Source organism: Perca fluviatilis, chromosome 21 (assembly GCF_010015445.1).
Source record: "Perca fluviatilis chromosome 21, GENO_Pfluv_1.0, whole genome shotgun sequence".
NCBI lineage: Eukaryota > Metazoa > Chordata > Actinopteri > Perciformes > Percidae > Perca > Perca fluviatilis.
Genome location: NC_053132.1, coordinates 19299399 through 19319398, shown reverse-complemented (window position 1 = coordinate 19319398; position 20000 = coordinate 19299399). Strand labels below are relative to the sequence as shown.

At 46.4% G+C, this 20000-nt stretch overlaps 1 protein-coding gene across 4 annotated transcripts in view; it reads right to left on the bottom strand.

The window, feature by feature from the left end:
- bahcc1b (BAH domain and coiled-coil containing 1b) overlaps positions 1–20000 on the bottom strand; it is a 63745-nt gene that overhangs the window by 17360 nt on the left and 26385 nt on the right. For all 4 annotated transcript variants that reach the window (XM_039788396.1, XM_039788395.1, XM_039788397.1 and 1 more), the window contains 9 exons: positions 15084–15242; positions 10951–11061; positions 8261–10294; positions 7713–7824; positions 6910–7103; positions 6048–6188; positions 4578–4768; positions 3574–3946; positions 1590–2522 (listed from right to left, as the gene is read on the bottom strand). In XM_039788396.1, the coding sequence (XP_039644330.1) occupies positions 1590–2522; positions 3574–3946; positions 4578–4768; positions 6048–6188; positions 6910–7103; positions 7713–7824; positions 8261–10294; positions 10951–11061; positions 15084–15242 (4248 nt within the window). The remainder of the gene's footprint in view (positions 1–1589; positions 2523–3573; positions 3947–4577; positions 4769–6047; positions 6189–6909; positions 7104–7712; positions 7825–8260; positions 10295–10950; positions 11062–15083; positions 15243–20000) is intronic.

Genomic DNA, 20000 nt, shown 5'->3' with positions numbered 1-20000 from the left:
CCATACTGTGTCCCTAAAGAGAGTGAATGGTGTAATAAGAGGCGGCACAGAGGATTTCAGGGGGTAAAACAAAAACAGTGGAGGAAAATTAAAAACCATTACAGTTGATATGGGCCTAGTTGTCATTAGAGGCCATTAAGGAAGTTTATTGAGCTGAAATTTCAATATAAAAAGGAAATGTGAAGGAATAAAAGAAACTATGACACAAACATCTCCTCTGTCTATGTGTAAATAGAAGCAATGCTGCTAATTTAGACTGGAGGGGAGAGTATCTCTTGATTCCTTAATCTGTAATTGCGATCTCAAGCGAATGGCTGCGATATCCTTCCGCGTCAAGGAGCGGCATAAATGCATCAGTCTGGGATCGGTTTCATCTCCAAAACACATTCAGGATGACAAAAAACGCCACGAGCGGTATTAATAACATTCCATGCAGCGAGGACGGAGCAGCTTTTAAATAAATGTTTTGCAATTTGGGGAACGTTTTCCACGACGACAGGACTTATTGATTTCACACCTATTACACATGCCAAGCACGTGCACTTACATGTAAACAAATGCACACTCACACACTCTGAATCTCACGCATGCACACGCACAGACGGCTGCAGAGCGACTTATAATTTTTACACTTATTAATTCTGTCGACAAGGCTCGCAGAGGCAGGATTTACACACAAGATTACATTGGTTTAATAAAAAAGAAAAGAAAAAGAAGAAGAAGCAGGTGAGGGGGGGAGGAGGGAGAAGGAGGAGGAGGAGAGAAGGGAGGAGAGGACGGGGGCGGCAGCCTGGTGGAGAGACACAGAGCAGGGATTCATCTGGGATTACTTAACAGCTTACACACACACACACACACACACACCGGCGTGCACGTACACTCACAAATACGGGCAAACATACACACCCAGATGCTGGCATAAATAAAAACACTTTCTCTCAGAGGGATGAGAGGAAAATAGGAGCGCTTACAGGAGAAGTGTTTTAAAGGAAAGGGTCTAATTAGCAAAGCAAGACGCCAGAGCCTGAGGGACACACTGGGCTGAGCACGTGTTTGTGTGTCCTGGCTTGTGTCTAAAGCATGGCTTGTTTGTCCATGTCTGTGTCGCCCCAAACACACACACACACACACACGCACACACACACACACACACACACTTCCCAGAGGGAAGAATATGGTCTATGGGCAGGAACACAGAATCCAAGTTGTGAAAGAAAGCAGGACAGTTAGTGGGAAATGTGTGTGTGTGTGTGTGTGTGTGTGTGTGTGTGTGTGTGTGTGTGTGTGTGTGTGTGTGTGTGTTCGTGTGTGCATGCAGGCAAGAAAGAAGTAGGGTACAGTTTTTTTCTTTCCTTTTTTTTTAGCATTTTGGTCCTTTTTACTGCAAAAAGATAATGCAAATTGTACACAGGGTGTATTAAAAAAATACACCGAATTATTGGGGGCATTTCTACATTTACACATACGTTTTTATTTCACAGGCATTTCATAAACTTTTAAAAGGTTTTGAAAGAGGCAAATAATGTCAGATATGTAAATGAGGTTTAAAGGCCACACAAACAAAGCAATGCATTTTCAAATGAACTCACCCTCAGAGTCTTTCTCTTTGCTCTCCCTGCTCCTCTGCTGGATCTCCAGCTCGGCAAGTTCTCCCAGTATCTCCATACCGTGGTGTGGTGGAGGGCTTGGGGCCTGGACAGCAGGTACTGGTGGGTACAAGGCATCTCTGGTGGCGCACAGAGCCGCGGCGATCAGGAGCTCCAGGCTCCACATGTAGGCCCCTTGAAGCTGGGCTTCTGTGCTCGCCGCAGGAGGGAGGATGGGGTCAGAGGACGGGGAAGGAGGAGGAGAGTTACACTTTAGTTCCACAGAGTCCTCCCCTGGATTCATCCCACTCCTCTTCTCTTCCTCCTCATCCTCAACCACCTCTACATTCTCTCCATCTTTGTCCCCATCATCCTCTACCTCCTCCTTCTCCTCCTCTACAAACACAGAGTAAGTACATTCGGTTGGTTCAGGCCTCATTTTCTCTCCCTCATCCTCCTCCATGTCCTCTTTTCCACATTCCTTATCATCCTCCTGCTCTTTGGATAGTTGGGGCTCCTCCAGGTCAGCCTTCTGGCCCGGGCAACCCAGAGAGAGCTCTACTTTTAGGGCTTTGCCTGTGGCTGTGGCCGGGCTGGCTGGATCTGGGACCGGAGCTGGGGAAGGCCATGGCGGCAATCCAGAAATCGTGCTCTCGGGTTCGGTGCATTCTTTGGCTTCCACCCTCCGTTCTTCCTCCTCCTCCTCCTCCTCTGTAACTCCACTCTGGGATTCCACCACTTCACAGTCTCTCCCATCCTCTGCTTCCTTTCTCTCCTGTTCTTTGGTGATGCGACATGGATGTGAGAGGGACTTAGAGTCTGGCTGTGCTGGCTCTGCCTCAACTGTGGCTTGTTCAGCCAATCGAGCTTCAGGGGGCGAGGGCCCGGCCTTGTAACCCATGGTGATCGGAGGGTAGGTGTAAACAGGTGGTAGGTCTGGAGGAAAGTTAAGAAAGCAAAGGTGAAATAGGTCTTTTACATGAAATTGTTCTCACAATCTGACAAACTGTACATAACATTTACAAGCATCTACAAAAACATCTTTCAGTCAGGCTCTTTCCCCTAAATTCATTGCCATTCTTTGCAGGCAGACAGGATGAAGCACGTGATTACAGTTGGAATAATACACTGACAGCAGGGTGCAGACAACATAGGGAGTGTGTGTGTGCTCATGTGTGTATGTGTACAGTAGTGTATATTATATGTACTGTATGTGTGTGTAGGAGTGTGTGTGTGTGTGTGTGTGTGTGTGTGTGTGTGTGTGTGTGTGTGTGTGTGTGTGTGAGTGAGCGTATAGATCTATGTGGGATATTGATGACACCCTGCCGTTTTCAGCGCCGGCCCTGTCACCCCTGCGCTCTTATTATTGATGGTATCCCTCCGCCTCCTGACAACACAGCCAGATGAATGCGTACCCTTCCGCCTGTACTTCTCAAGGACCCCTGAAGGATAAGGAGGGCCTGTCTGTGAAGATTTCACTGACCTTCCTTTTGTGACACACATGCGAGCTCAGACACACACATGTGCACGCTGGCAGGTCACACATACACACTGAGTGCCCATATGCTTTCTCTGACCTTAATGGCTGACCTGCCCGCTGTCCCTCTTTAGCTTTCACAGAAAGAAAAAAAATTGCGCGCTGGCACACACACACACACACACACACACACACACACACACACACACACACACACACACTCAAGGACACAACGAGCAAGGGATCAGCCATGCTTCAAACAATTTCTGCAAAATCAAAAGAATACCATGCTTCAAAGACCGGTGCTAAATCTCTGCAGCAGCACTCTTCGTCTCTCTCTCTCCCTCTTTTTTTTTGTCTCACATTACTCTCTCTATCTCTGTGTCGTTGCCGTGTCTCTCACTCTCTGTTCGCTGTCTTTATTTTTGTTATCTGACTGTTCGACTAAAGTTCTTCTTTAAATGCAGACACTGCATTCGTTAACCATCCTACAGACTTCTCCACACTCACCTGGCTCTAGGGATTGTGGGTAGTCCTGAGGTGGCTGTCCCTCTCCTCTGTCACTGCCCCTCTCCAGCCCCTTAGAGAGGTGTGAGGGAGCAGGACTGAGTGCCGGGGAGCGGGGTGCCGCCGCGGCCGGGCTCGGTGCAGGGGTCAGAGGGTTTGGCGGGTGAGGTCGCCTGGACGGGGAGTGGTAGCAGGGGGATTGGCGGCTGCTGGGACACATTCCCGGAGACGGCGTGGGCGTCTTGGGTGGAGGAGGGGTGTGGGAGAAGGGTTTGGCCACATGAGAGGAGGTGTTGGACGAAGAGGAGGGAGTTCTGGATGCGGAAGATTCGTGAGGAGAGTCCTCTATGGTGATAGCATGCTCCTCGTGTTTTCTCTGTGGAAGAGGATAATAATTCTCAAAATGTTAGCATAAAATATATATTTCCTATTAATTAAAACATTTCAACCATAGCGATTAAACCCACTTATTTTATCTAAAATGATCTAAAAATCTTGATGTCAGAATATGCAGCAGTTTTCTTAAAGGGGTAGTTTAACACAATAATACATAAACCCAAAAAATCTTCTGACAGAAAAGCCTTGAAAAAAGAAGTTACAGTGTCAGCCACGCTGTTTGATTGGCAAATTATCTGGCAATGTGAGAGTGCAAAAGCACCATGCCAACTTTATCGATGAAACCCTTTGCCAAAAAAAAACAACTAGGAAGTCATTGGCTTAAATAATTATTGCTCAGTGTGACTTTGCATATGCTTTTCTTTTAGTGTTGAGAAATCTACTGGGATATCAAACAATCTATTGTTAATATCAAACAAATGAATAGCAGAGCTGTATCTTAGTCCTGACTTCTCAAATGAGGAAGATGAACATTGGCTTGAGTCAAAATATTTCCACACTTCCTTATTATCATTTGGCAAATGTTTCACAATATGTTAACAGGATTTCACAGGTTTAGACTCAAACGTAACCTCTCTCCAAATGTGTGTGGGTTGTGTTAGTATTAGTACCTGTCCTAAGGAGTGGCGCTGCATGTGCTCCATGGCTCGCTGCTGCTGCTGATGGTGCTGATGCTGCAGGGCGTACAGCTCCTGCTGCTGTAGGAATGAGGAGCGGGAGTAGACAGGGTGATGCTGCAGGTGAGAAGGAGGGCCCCTGCCTCCGTACACAGGGGGCCACAGACCTGACTGCTCCAGAACGTCTGGAGTAGGAAAAAGATTGTTTAGCATTTAGTTTGATTTGAATTAAAGAAAATTGGTACAAAAGATGAAGAAAGTAAGACATTCCTGTTGGCAAAATACAGCCATTAAACTTTTGAATAAATAACCAGCAAAATGGTCGGGACAGAAATATTTTCATGACTTTTGAAAATGTGGGATGGCAGAGGAGCTCGGCCACCTTAACTAAAGATGTAATGACTGTGACCTGTACGAGCTGAATGTTGGCCTTAGACACAATCAATGAATGCATGCTTCACCTTCTCCATTCACCTACTCTTTCTATTTCTAATGATGGTGTTTCTCTGTCTTTCTCTGAAAGACTTTTTTTTTTCAAAGCTACACTCGACCAGCCCGCCACGCCCGCACGCGACCCGCGCCGCGCCCGCGCGCCGCGCCGCGCCCACGCCGCGCACACACACACACACACACACACACACACACACACACACACACACACACACACACACACACACACACACACACACACACACACACACACACACACCCCTCCTTGGCTGCCTTGTCGCTGGGAACCTTTGTTCTGTGAGATTAGCCTGAGTGGGCTAATGTTTCCCAGGGGAAGGGTTCAGTGGATGCACTTCCCCTCTCTGCAGGAACTCCCACGGAGCGAGGCAAGGGAGGCGGGAGATAATTAAATTTCACAGCCTGTTTGCAAAGCAGCGTTGACGACGCACACACACACACACACACACACACACTCACACACACACACAAACACGCACACTTTTTTCTCTCTCTCTCTAGCAATGACTGAGATGCACAACCCTTAACACTGAGCAATGTCTCATGTTATTCCAGACATGAGCACAACTAACTTTGGATGTCCACATACACACAAAGTCCAGTGCTCCACCACAAAAGAGATGAACGCCAGTTAAAATGGTTTGCATAATGCCAGGCACACGCAGGAGTGGGGCAACGGAATAGCTGCTCCCATTAACGAAGCTATAAAACATGGTCCCACTGACAGAGGGACTTAGTTGAGCATTATATTATGATTACCCAATGATACTAAAACTCTGGGAGAGAAATGGCAGTGGCTCTGATGGTACAAATGGAGAGAAGGAGGGAAGTAGGGGGCTGTAAGTACTGGTAGACAGCACTGTATATAGGCTCTGCTGGTTGTGTGTGTGTGTGTGTGTGTGTGTGTGTGTGTGTGTGTGTGTGTGTGTGTGTGTGTGTGTGTGTGTGTGTGTCTATGTGTGCAGGCGTGCGTGTGTAAAAGGAGGCTTAGCATACCAAGGTGATGATGAGGCCCAGGTTCTGAAGGAAGAACAACCAGCGGGGAGTTGGGGTCTTGGGTGAGCGATCCCAAGACTGGCTGCAGAGGACTGGGCAGACCTGGTGGAAAGCCAGGGCTCATTCCCACGTGGCTCAGACCTGGAACGACACACACACACACACACAACACAGTCAAATGAGGGCAACATTTAAATACTTATTTTACTACTCCAAAAAGATAGTGGTGTGCTTTAAGGGATAATCTTGGGACACTCTCAACCAGGGCTGGGTATCGTTCCAAAAACTTCAATACCGGTACCGATATCAATATCAATACCGTGACTTATGTTTCAAGCTCCTATGACTCTCTGTGCGTGACATAGATTTTTTTTTCCTGAATGCCTCTACGGCGTGTAACGTTAGACAGCCAATCACCTGCATTTCTAGATCTTGGTAGAAGCATGCTGCATGCTTATTGGCTCAATACCGCTCATGAGATTAACTCGTTAGGTATTGAAATTGGGTATTGTATGACGAGGAATTTTTCTATACTCGATACTTTAAAGGCAGAATTTGGTTGGTGCCTAAAAAGTATTGAATTCGGTACCCAGCCCTACTCTCAACAAGCATGTGTATGAGTGTTGAAAAAATGAGTCCTGAGAATGAAAGTACTCCTGCTCCTCTATGTGTGAGTGTCTGAAGTTTGCTTTTGTTCTACATTTGATTTACTGTGTCACCATGGTTGAATAAAAGAAAGACAAAAAAAAAACATATTCATCTTCAAATGGAGAGCATTTATGGTACAGACCACATTCTATGCATTAAGTTAAAACTACGCTGGCCGTAAAAACGTCATGCGCTGCTCCTCTGCTCTACTCACTGTATGAATGCCCCATCCAGAGGGAGGGACTTCCTGTCCTTTGCATCCAGTGGTGGTGAGCCGGGTGAGCATGTGCGGCAGGGTCCGCCCCTAACCTACTGGTCCCGCCGGGAACCAAGAGGTGAGAGGTCAGGTCACCGTGGCAACTACTGGAAGGGTGGATCCTGGCGAACTCCACACGATCCTTGTTTTCCCTGTCATGGCGGTATGTGGGGTGAACTTTGTCATTATGTTGATTATCCCTGTTATTGTCACCACCATCATCATCATCACCACCACCACCATCATTACGATCATTATCTTCATCCTTGTCATCTTCATTACCACTACTGCCATTATAATCATCAAGAAAAGGAAATGTGACGGCAACAGGAACAGCCATCATCTTGTGCCCGGTCTATGGGTTCTCATTATATGTTTTCTTCCCTCAATATGACTACATAATAAGAGCCTGATACTTCAGAGACATCAGTATTAGTCCCTGTAACATTAATGCACCCCATCTCATCTTAGAGAGAAAGAGAGAGAGAGGGCAAGAGAGAGAGAGAGAGAGAGAGAGAGAGAGAGAGAGAGAGGGCGAGGGGGTACAGAAATACCACATCAAAGGGTGAGAAGCGTAAATGGAGTGAGGGGATGTGAAAAAAAGAGAACCAGAGCCTCAGACTGGGAGAGAGAAGCCAAGAGAATAAAAGAACTGCAGCTTATCAGATGAGAGGAAAAATGAATAGATGCTGCAGTGTGCATGTGCGTGTGTGTCTATGAGTGTGTTCGTATGTGTTGGTGTTTGTGATGTTTAAGTGTACCTGATGATCATTTCTCTGTCTCTGTCCAGGTGATGAAGGCTGATCTGCTCCTCGGACATCCTCTTCCTCTCCTCTGCCTCCCGACCGAGAGGATACGCAGGGCGTGACACCCCTGCATTGTAAATACAATCAAAGTAACAGTCTTACAGCAACTGGCATCAAAAATATAAGATGGCAATGTTTCAAACCCACGTACGTCTGGAAACACAAAGCACTGAGGACATTCAAAAGGAAAAGTCTACCTGCAAATAACTGTACAAATAATGTCATATTGTTATGTTCATTGCATGCAAGAAAATGTACCTTTTCTTGCATTACTTCTATGCCTCACATATTTCTATGACAAAAAGTGATGTTCTATAATTCCTCAGAAGGAGCTTGACAACCACTTCCCATGCAGAAATCAGTGTGTCTCCCTCTTTACAGTGAGTTTCTCCACATCAATAGCTGTTTTCAAGTTTAATCATGGATTTTTCCCATAATGCAGCCTACAGCAAAGAAATAGCATTAATTGACGTTCAGCGCAAGGAGCATTAATGATGTCTGACCTTTCATGCTGGGCAGCACCCTGCCCTGTCTGCTGTGTCCAGGGGGGTTGTCTGGGGAACGATGGGGAGGCCTGGCTACCGCAACTGCAATACCCACCGGGGGCTGTCGCACCTCCCCCTCACCTGCCTCCCCTGCCTCCTTCCCACCTCTGTCTCCCCTCTCTCCCTCGTTAGTGGAGCCTCGGCGAGGGGGGAGCGATTGTTTGGGAGGGTCTTGCGGGGAGGCGTTGCTTTTAGCCCCACCCCTGTCCCCCTTCTCTGATCTCTCTCCACCCTGCTTGAGGCAGCCCAGACCTCCAAAGGGGCCCCGCTGTGGCAGCAGCAAAGGCTGCTGGGAGCTGTAGTTCATTAGGTTCTTCATGGCACTGCCCTCCCCCTCAGTGTTGTGCGATGAGGAGCGGGATAAAGATGGAGGCGGTTGAGAATGGGGCTGGTTGTGGTCACTGTTTGGAGCTCTGGTGCTGAGACCTCTAACTTCATTGTTACCAACTGATGCATGATGGGAGCCTTTTCTCTGATCCTCTTGGTAGCCCCCTCGAGCCCCCCAGGAAGGTGCTGTATGACCTCCGTCTCTTCCCCTCTCTTCTGTACTCGCTCCGTGGCTGCTGTGCTGCTGGTGCCGTATCCTTGCAACCTTTTGTCCTTCCCTCTGAGATGTTGCCCCTGGCCCCACCCTCCCATCAGGATGAGGACCTGAGTGGGAACAGTCCCTGAAGGGAGGAGTGCTGGTGTCTGGGCCATTCTTGGGTGTGCCCTGTCCAGCACCAGGGTGTGTCCCCTGGGCCTCTAGTGGGAGTGAGGGCCGGTAAACATCGTCCACAACCTCTACATCTCTGTAGGATGAAGATCTGTCCAGGCTGCAGGACCGCAGCTCAGACTGAGAGCTCACGTTGGAGCTGGCTTTGTGGAAGTGCTGTGTCTGGTGGCTCCAGTCGGGAGGTTTGTCAGCTTTGCCATATCCCAGCTGCTGCTGGTGTGGTTGGGATTTGTCCTTCTTTTGGCAACTACTAAGTCTGCTTGGGTGATGAGACGGACTTTCATAAGGTCCTTCTCCACTCTTGTCATCTCCCCTTCTCCCACCTCCTCCTGCTCCACGACAGTCAGTGGCTGCCAGGTCTCCCAGTGGCCCAACTGAAGGCACGTAAGTTGGGCCACTTACTTTCGCCTCCCTGCCAGACCCTCCAGGGGTGGATGCTGGATCTTTGGAGGGTGTCAGTGTAAAAGGGGATGGGGGACAGTAGAACTCGGGATGAGGATGGTGATGTGCATGGTGTAGCCACCCTCCTGCCACTGTGGAGCCCATGTGCAAAGCATGAGGAGGAGGGGGCGGAGGGGGAGGCATGGAGTAGGAGGCGTTTGGAGGTGCCAGGATGGCTGTCGCTGCAGCTGCACCTCTTCTCATACATTCATTAGAAGAAGCTGAGGATTCACTGATCCTCATCTCCCCATTTACGGCTCCATCCTTGGAGCACAGCCTGCCTCCTTTAGATGGAGGTCTACCCACCCCGCCGCCACTGCAGCTGCTCAGAGCTCCCCCCTTTCCTCCAGAGCCAGTCTCTGCTATCGAACCACTGGATAGTTTACAGGCACTCATATGTTTGGTCTCCTGACTGCCAGAGTCACTGTCTCTGTACTCTTTGTGTCGCTCCAGAGGGTGTCTGTGGTCCTCCTCTCTGCCCTGTGGTGTGAGGTGAGGAAGGAGGGCATGATGAGGGTGGGGGTAAGCTTGGTGGTGGTGGTGGCCGGACGGAGTGGTGGCAGGATTCGTCTGGTGATGATGGTGATGATGAAGCTGTTTGTCTTTGCTCTCCTGGTGCCGCTCCTTGCTGCCTGATCGCTCCTTCACCTTTGACACGGATGAAACTCCTTTCTCGCCCACATCCTTGGTGCTCTTCCCACCTCCTCCCCCATTGTCCGTCTCTCGGCTGCAAGAGCCAAGTGGGTGGCCTGGGGCCGTCCTGGACAGTGGAGGAAGGCTGTGACTGGTGGAGAGCAGAGGGGGCTGGGCAGGAAGTCCTCTCAGGTAGAAGTGATCTGTGGGGGAGTGGAGAAGAATTAAAATCACTGAAGTTGAAGGTTTCTAGAAATGTTGGCTGCAAAGTGGCAAATTGCTTTTTATAATTTATAATAATAATGTATACTCTTTATTGATCCCCAATGGGGAAATTACAATTTGCACTCTGTTGTTATTACACACTACACACAGGCCTGAAACACACACACACACACACACACACACACACACACACACGCTCAGGTCCTTTACATGCACGAATGGAGGGATGTCAGAGTGAGAGGGCTGTGACTGCTGAACAGGTGCCCTGAGCGGTTGGGGGGGTTCGGAGCCTTGCTCAAGAGCACCTTGGCAGTGCCCAAGGAGGTGAACTGGCACCTCTCCTGCTACCAGTCCACCTCTGTACTTTGGTCCGTACGAGTACTTGAACCAGCAACCCTCCTCTTCCCAACTCCATACGGACTGAGCTACTGCCAGCCTATTTTACACAGTTTTATTAAAATGACTTACTTATTAAAATGTTTTTCGTTGCTATGTGGAGAAAAGGGAATGGGAAGTTGAAAAACTAAACCCTGAGTTACCAGCTGTTGTTACTCCCGTGGTGGGTGCTGATTAAGCAGTTTTGGGGAAGTATGAAGCTATTTTCTCACTGTCACATTCACACACCAACACCTACCTTTTTGAGTTTCATAGAAGCGGTGCTGTCCATAGAGACCGTTGCTATGGTGATCCAGGGGACTCATGGGGAGAAAAGGAGAAGCAAGACTTCCTGAATAGCTGGGGTACCCTGTCAGAGGGAGGGAGAGGGAGAAAGAATTGATGTCTCTCCGCAGCGTTGACATTCAGCAGCCCTCTAAACAAACAGTTTATCTCTACAATCCATCATGAAACGGGGCCATTTTGGAAAACACAGAAAAAATATGGCCAGTTGGTGCTACTTTCACCATAAATGCACTTTTGCACAAACACGCTACATGGGTTGACATTATTTACAGTGGACAAAGTGGTGACAAAAACCACAGCAGACAGCTACTGCCAAGTGTTTGCAGCATCTAACTGGATGGAATTTGCTCTTCTACAAAACACATTTTTCCCAAACCCAAGACAAATAGTATGAAGCATCGCAACCTCCCCTTTCCTTCAAAGTACACACACACACACACACACACACACACACACACACACACACACACACACACACACACACACGCACACACATGCACAAGGTCACTGGGAGGAGGGAATGGTCGTTCCACTCTGTTCCTCGTCTTCCATGACGTTGAACTGTATCGTACGATAGAGGAGGTCTTGGTAGTTTGTGTTGGTGGGGGCGGATCGGTGTCGGGATGGGTGAGGGATGGTGTGTATGTGTGTGGAGTTGTCGTGGTGGTTGAGGAGGGGTTATATGGGGGCGGGGGAGGGGGGGGAGACAGCAAAATCACCACAGGCCCACGTACCAACACGAGTACACAAACACATAGACACCACACAGGAGGCACACAAGTCCACAAAATGGGGCCAAAAGGCTTGCAGTGTGTGTGTGTGTGTGTGTGGTGTGTGTGCTCCAGCAGCTGGTTTCATGCCCCACAGAGTGTCCTTGCCGGCCCGTTAATTGGCAGCCGTTAAAAGTTTAACGGTGGTGGCCAAAGTAAACAGCACTCCATAAAAACTCATCCTACGCATTCCACAGTCGCACTGCAAAACCACCAACACCCCCTCGCTGCTCTCAGCATGTGTGTGTGGGACTCGGTGTGTCTGCGTGTACATGCGGCAATGTAAATGCATGACTGTGTACACTCTACCGTGTGTGTGTGTGTGTGTGTGTGTGTGTGTGTATGTGTATGTGTGTGATTACTCTGACTGGTTAACAACCAGTGAATCTAAATGGCAACAATTAGCCAAAAGGCTCTATCAGCCATCTAAAGCCAATCCCCCGGGTAATGATGAGTGATAAAACTCAGGAGGGAGGGAGTGAGGGAGGGGAGATGAGAAAGAAGAGGGGAACAAAGACGGCAGAGGGACACGCTGGGAAAAAAGGAGGGGGAGAAAGAAAGGAAAGGAGGGAACGAAGGGAAGGAGGAGGTTAGCGATTTGAACGAAGACAGTAAAAGTAAAAGAGACACCAGAAGAACAGGGCTGTCAATATGAAAACCCCCCAATCTGGTGCTGCTGTGAAGCGTATGGAGAAGGGAGTGTGTGTGTGTGTGTGTGTGTGTGTGTGTGTGTGTGTGTGTGTGTGTGTGTGTGTGTGTGTTGTGGAGGTTGTGTGTGTGAGGGGGGGATGGAAGATGAAGGAGGAAGTGAAAGGGAAGTAGAGAGCTTTGAGATGGCTGAGATGAGAGGAAAGAGGAAAGGGAGGTAAGGAGAGGAGCGAGAGCACATGAGAGAGGGGACAAAAGCAAAGGACAGGTGTGGAAGAGGGAGAGCGAGCGAGCGGGGAGCGAGAGGATAGGTGTGTGTGTGTGAGAGAGAGAGAAAGACTGTGTGTGTGTGTGTGTGTGTGTCGGCCAGGTTTCTTCTCTGTGTGCTGGCTACGCTCCACTCTCTGGACCGTGGCCAGCTGGCAGACCGCCCACTGGAGCTCCCTGGCTTGAATTCTTAAAAACAATCATTTGTAGTGTTCGTGCGCGTGTTCGTGCATGAGAGTGTGTGTGTGTTCAGACATCAAAGCCGAGCCACACAGACACAAAATCTGTCTGATAGGTGCACACATTCACTCTCCACACACACACACACACACACACACGCTATCCTTTCACTGCTGCTGCTCTCTCTCTCGTGTTCACGTTGAAGTCCTGCCTCTGGTTCTTTCTATAAATCTGATTTAAGACAGTCAGTCCGGGCGACATTAGCGCTCATTTTTGTAGCTTAACTGTTGCTATTTATCGCTTGATGAGCTGCAAATGAGGCAGTTCTACAAACAACTCCTTTCTAGCTTTAAAGCTATACATTAGGAGAGATTTCTGCGTAAAAACACAGCTTTTATGAGTTCATCTTTTGAGCCTAAATCCCAGCGGTAGAGAAGTGTCCTGTCTCTACGAGGGAGAGGCAGCGTGTTCGACTTATTTATTCACATTCAATTCTGGTGTGTACACTTCTTCAGCAACAGGATGTGACAAATTAAAACTTATGGGAGGGAAATAAAAATCTCAAACAGCAGCATCCTCCAGGAAAAGCCAAACTTAACCATCTTTTGCTTCTCTTGCTCCTCTGGTACAAAGCAATAAAAGAAGTTGAAGAAATGACCTCAAAAACATTGACATTTTCTTGATTAAACCAAAACTTTGCATCTATGAAATGTGGCAGGTAGAATATTTATTTGATGCTGTAAAATAAGTCAGAAGAGCCCTTTTTCACAGCGGACATTTTGACATTTCATAGCAAGAAGATCACCTGAACTAATAACAATGGCTCCATTTTAGAGTCCCAGTAAGTCATATCAGTAAGTCAGCATGCACATAGGCTCACCTAAATGGAATGCAGTCGTAATTAATGTTATTGATTACACCTGTGCTTTCCCTGCTATGACACGTCAAAGTGCAGTGGAAGCGGCCTGTTAGTGCAGCGGGCAGAGTAGAACTGTTTTAAAAAGCTCTACTTTGTATGATATTATAGAAAACAAATAAAAGCTGAATGGTTTCCATTTCATTCTTTGGCAACAATGCTTGGAGATATCCAATAGTTTCCCAGAGTTTCCCATCACTCTGGGTGTTATCGTTTACTCGCTCACATTTTGTGGGAAAACTGGCGAAACGCGAAGTTCTGATTCGGACCGTTTTTCACTGTTAGTTGAGAAATGCAGCCTGTGGCGGAAGCTGTCTCTCTGTTGAAGCTTTTTTTTGGAGGTTATCTGTTTAGACCCATCTCGCTGTCAAAAGAGAAATGCTCTTACACAACGCACGCACGCACGCACGCACGCACGCACGCACGCACGCACGCACGCACGCACACACGCACACACACACACACACACACACACACACCTGAAAAGGACAGATAACTAAGTCAAGCTCACTCTTAGACCACAAACGGTTAACAGTCAAAAGAGGACATAATGCATGTGGATGCGCAAATTTTTGTGTGTGTGTGTGTGTGTGTGATCAGGAAGGGGGCTAAGTTAACGGTAGTGCGCTGAGGAAGGGGCCTTGAGGGTGGGGCTGCGGTTGAGGGGGTGAAAGGAGAGGATGGAATGGAATGGAATGGGGGTAAGTTTGAATGTTTTTTTTTTTTTTTTTTTTTTTTTTTTTTTTTTTTTTTTTTTTTTTTGTGTGTGTTGTTGTTTGTGTGTGTTTGTGTGTGTGTGTGTGTGTGTGTGTGTGGGTGGTGGGGGGGGTGAGTGTGTGTGAGAATGTGAATGGTAGGAAAGAGGGGGGTGGTTTTTTTTTTTTTTGTTTTGTTTTTTTTTGGGGGGTGGGTTTTTGTGTGTGTTTTTTTTTGGGGAGGAAGAGGAAGGCTTCGGTCGTGCAACATTTTTGAAAGTGTCACGGTGTTCGAGCTCTGAACTAGAAAAACGCCACAAACACAAAGCCACATGCTTGCTGACATACAGAGCCAAAAGAGAGTTGTATGTGTGTGTGCGTGTGTATATGTGTGTGTTTCTATAAGTAGCATCATCTGAGGCGTCACTGCTGCACGTGTTTGGCCTCAGCTCAGTGTTGGTTAAACCACTTAATGGCTCCATCTCGATCTAATCCCATACCAAGACCCTGGATTAACCAGAGACCCAAGCACTCTAGGCTGCGTCCTGCATGAGTGTGTGTTTGTGTGTGTGTGTGTGTGTGTGTGTGTGTGTGTGTGTGTGTGTCTTACCTTCGTGTGAATGGGGGAACCAGATAGGGGAAGCGCTCGAATGGGGTCCAGGCCTGTAGGAGGGGGACGAGGGGGAGGCAGCAGGTCCCGAGGGGTGAGGAGGGTGGGAGGGCGGCGACCCCATACTGCTGGCCAGGAAGGAACCCATGAAGGAAGCACCTGAGAGACAGAGGCTGGAGGTTAGAGAGGTGCTCGCAGATACAAGTTGACGAGAGGGTGGGGGTCTACTGAGGTGCCAATGAGCAAGCAACACCACAGAAGAAGTACAGAGAAACTCTGTTAAACTGAGAAGCAGCAGATGTGCAGTCAAACGCCATTGGAAGGTAGAAAAAGGAAATGTTTCTAGCTTTCTACACGTCTAAGTATTTCGCACTTTTTAAAAAATGTCTCACGTCTGCTTTTATATCCTGTGACGATGCCTGTGATTTCTATTTGTGACCAGATGTATGTCACTTGTTGCTCGCAAACACGCTGTCGCCATTGAGAAATAAAACACTGACACTGAACATGGCAATCTTCATCTTCAAATTATAATAACACAGCAGTGGTGAAAAACATGTTCCCACATTAACAAGAGGCAAAATATTTTTTTAATATCATTTAAATATGTTTGAGGCTGGATCTTTCTCCTGTTAGCAGGTAAAAAGTCAGACACGGCAGATATGGACAGTATTACTATTACTGATTAGTTCTGTAAAAAAAAAAAAAGAAAGAATTATGACCTGCCCTAGAGAAATAAATCCCTTCAAGCTACATTCACACTGCAGCTGAAAGTGTCCCAATTCTGATCATATTTCTACTCGCATGTGACATACATATCAGATTCTTCCTTTTAAAATTATGATCAGGAAAAAGCTTCAAGGTGACTTTTTTTTTTTCTCTCAATTCTGATCTGAATGGATATAAACTGGGGCCTGAGACACGTGACTGATATGCAACTTGTATTTGATTGCTCAAATAAGTAATTGTCACTGATGACTGTTGTCAACTGAGTCATTATTTTGGTGCTGGTTTTAGTCAGCGTTAGCATCAAATGAATATCACAGTGGCTGGATGTTGAAGCCCATGTGGAGGCAGTTTAAGCTGTACTTTTTCAAGTACTGGAGTGAGAGAGGAAACTTAAAACAGGGTTACAAAACTTGAAGTGGGGGTTTGGCTGATTTCACTCATACATTTTGTTTTGGTGGAGATATGTTAGGGCCTCAACGCGATGTAATCTGTCAATGTTCTGCAGTGGCCACTCAAAACATCAATTCCATATTTTTATTGTTTACCTCACGATCAGTGCAAAAGACAAAATTATTGCCACCGTGATAACTTTCCAGAGTTGTAAACGATGGAGCAGTGGCATCTGAAAACTCTGCTTCCTGGATTGATTCCCCTTTGCGTTGTTTTAGCACAGGACAGTTTTTGGTCTGAACGCCTGCTTAGATTTTTTTGTGCTTTTGGCTGCTTAAGCTGGAATTTTGCTTCTCCAAAGATACATTCATAGAAGGGTGTCATGGCAGACCTGGGCATCGAGCATTATGATTGGTTGATTCAACTTTGGTCGGTAGGCGAGTTGGAAACGAAGACTAAAAAAGTTGTAAAACTTTGCTTGTCTCACACCAAGCTTCCCAACAGATGCTACATCCAGGTTTTCTATAGCCTGTGATATGCGAGAATGGCAATTAAACAGAGATGAAATGCAGCGGAAACCTGAAACGTGTTGTAAACACATGTTTTTTCAGCAGGTCTCCTCACTTACCTACACACAAATCTGCTATTGGTTACACCCTGGTAAATATTTGACCAATCATATTCAAAAACAACACACAGGGACGCAGTTTGGAACAAGGAATAAAAACCTAATTCCTCTTCTGAGACAAGGACCAAAGAGTGAGCTCATATGTTCAATCTCATCCTGTTACAGTTTCAGCGAACAGGCTCAGCTCACTTTGGCTCTGTTTGAATGTATTTCCACTTATCAGCATGCTCTCATTTAGTGGAACAACCCGAACAGTTGTAGGGGAAGGAGGAGACAAATCCATGGGGAATCAGGTAATTAGTCACTGGATGGAGGGAGAGCGAGAGAGAGCGAGAGAGAGCGTGTGCGTGTGTGTATGTGTGTGTGTGTGAGAGAGAGAGAGAGAGAGAGAGAGAGAGACATAGAGGGTTGGGTCGTTACCCATAAATGCTGCCTCGCATCAGAGACAATTACTACAACCACAACAGTCCACATTGGAGTCTCACACACATATAGGCTACACACACACACAAAATACACACGCATTACACTTACATACACACACACACACACACAAAAAAAAACACAAAATGTAAATGTACATGTACAGTACCCCTCACCTCAACCACGACCCGACGCCCTAACAACCACAACCACAAGTGCCTTCAACTGTCTGCCAATCTGTCTATACACACACACACACACACACACACACACACACACCACACACACACACACACACACACACACACACATACACATACACACACAGATGAAGGCAATTTAAAAGTATAAATCCCTTTTGCGCTTGAGATTTTCACTCTCTGCAGTCATAATAAATTTGGAGGAAGCAGAAACTTTCCTTTCTAGACATTTATTTTCTCTCTTTCGTTCTCTCCCTCACCCTCTCTCAGACAGGATATTTTTACAGTGTTTTTTTCCGCTTTTTTTTCTCAAAATCTTTTCTTGTACAGCTGCAGATCAGTGGCCTTTCAGCCAGTCATAATAAAACACAGCTCATATAAGACTCAGGCTGGTTTCACAAGGCCCTCCTGGCAATGCAGACTCTCTCTCTCACACACACACACACACACACACACACACACACACACACACACACACACACACACACACACACACACACACACACGTCAAATAGAGACAGATGCGCACACACTGCTCACTTTACCTCATCTACTACTACAGACATTAGAAAAGGAAGCCAGTTTCCAGCTGAGCAGCCATGCATTTTTGAAATTACACAAGGCATTTTGATGCGTCTCAAAGCGCCATAAAAGTTCACTTGTATTAAAGAAGACATTAAAAAAATTAGTTACACAGATTTCAACAGTTTAAGTTAGTTTTGTGGCGTAAATACTCGGCATTCCTTGTTGACTTTCTTCCCACAACTCGACAGTTCTTTAATCTCTCGACCTCTCAGATGTCCACCCTTCCCCCATTTTCCCATCTTTTTTCCATTTACTCATCTCTTTCTCTTCTTTTCCCCCGCATCCCCTCTTTCCTGTTACCTTCCTCCCTCCCCTCTCTGTCTGTTTTCTGTTGGCGAGTTGAAGAGAAAATCATATTTGCCCGCTCCCTCTGGCCTGCTGATATGGAAAATAATCTCGGAGGCCAGCCACTAACGTAAACCTTATTTCTGTCACTGGTTTTTTTCCCTCCTCCCATTCTTTTCTTCCTGCCCTCTGTTTCCGCCTTTGTTTTTGTTTTCCTGATCCACACATTCCCTTTCCATCTGTCACCGCTGCATCCTCTCGTAGCTTCCCGTAGCTCTGGGCAGAAACACCAAATGATAAACGCAAACACACCGAATTAGCCACAACAGATGAGATATACCGGAGGAATAGTAAGTGAGATAAAACACAAACAAGCTCTAGTGGGTTCGATTTTCTGATTCACCACAGAGCGATGTCAAAAATGTAACTAAAGACTCAAGTGACATCATGATTATGTGCAGCTTATTACTATATGTGCATATGCTATTTACCATAAATACAAGCTGCTGACTGAGAAAACAGCTCCATTCAGTCTCTGCAGTGGTAATTAAAGTAGAAAATGTGTTCGTATGCCTTCCATTTTTCCCAGTTGGCATCATGACTTGGAAAAGTGTGTCAACACACAGGCAGCGAATCCGCCGATGTTGACAATCCAAGGTAATAAGAATCTGAATTATGAGTTTCTATTCATACTAATACAGTCAGCTGTACTCACAGCGAGCAAAATCTGCTTTAGTTTATATATGATTGGCTGTAACGTGATTTGCTGTGGGGAAAATCCACTCAAAAACACTTAAACACTGTTTTATGAAGAAAAAAAAGTGCTGGAAACATGCCTTGCTTTTCTGGGCAGGTTTTGCTGCTTGGCATATTTTTGGTATTCTCATGGATAACGGGGCCAAACATAAATGTTGGGATGTCGTTATATTTCCAGCGCAGCCACAATGGAGTTAGATAGCAGCAAATCTGGAGATTCAACAGTATGCACGTCAGAATTTGGTGTCAGTGCTTCAGAATTTAACAGCCAGAGCTTCAGAGACGCCATTTTACACTGATGTTTAATAGCCATACAGGAAGAAATCTTTCTACAGAAGGCTAAATAAATACTACATTCTCCACAGAAAGCTTTTTAAATGGGAAAACTGCCACGCTATTGCTGCTATGAAAAGTTGATTGAAATAACACCTATTATCGTGTGGGAATATTTTATGGTGGAATTTTTATTTAACCCCAAAGGATTAAAGTTGCTAAAAAAAAGGTTGGCGCAAATTGTACAAGAAATGCTGCATTTTTTTCCGAAGTGCACTTATGTTTTCACACCTTAAAGGCACACTATGACAGTTTTAATTAAGGATGAATCAATCAGGCCTGCTCAAAATGCTTGGCAGTCATGTTTAGAAAGAGAAACACTATAAACGCTTTCATGCTAAATCCAAAGAAAGTGTCTAATGATTAAAAGCACCCAACAACGCCAAGGTTATTTTCTCATTCTTGGATTATAACAGATCTGGCTTTGTATTTATTAAAGCAACTCAAATACAGTATATGAAGTATGTTGAACACACCAAGGTTAAAAGAAAAAAATATATCTAGCCTATGTAGGGAAAAAAAAACCTGCACCCTCTTTTGTGTTTGTCTCAGCAGATGCTGAAGAGTGCTTGATGAAATCTACAGTGA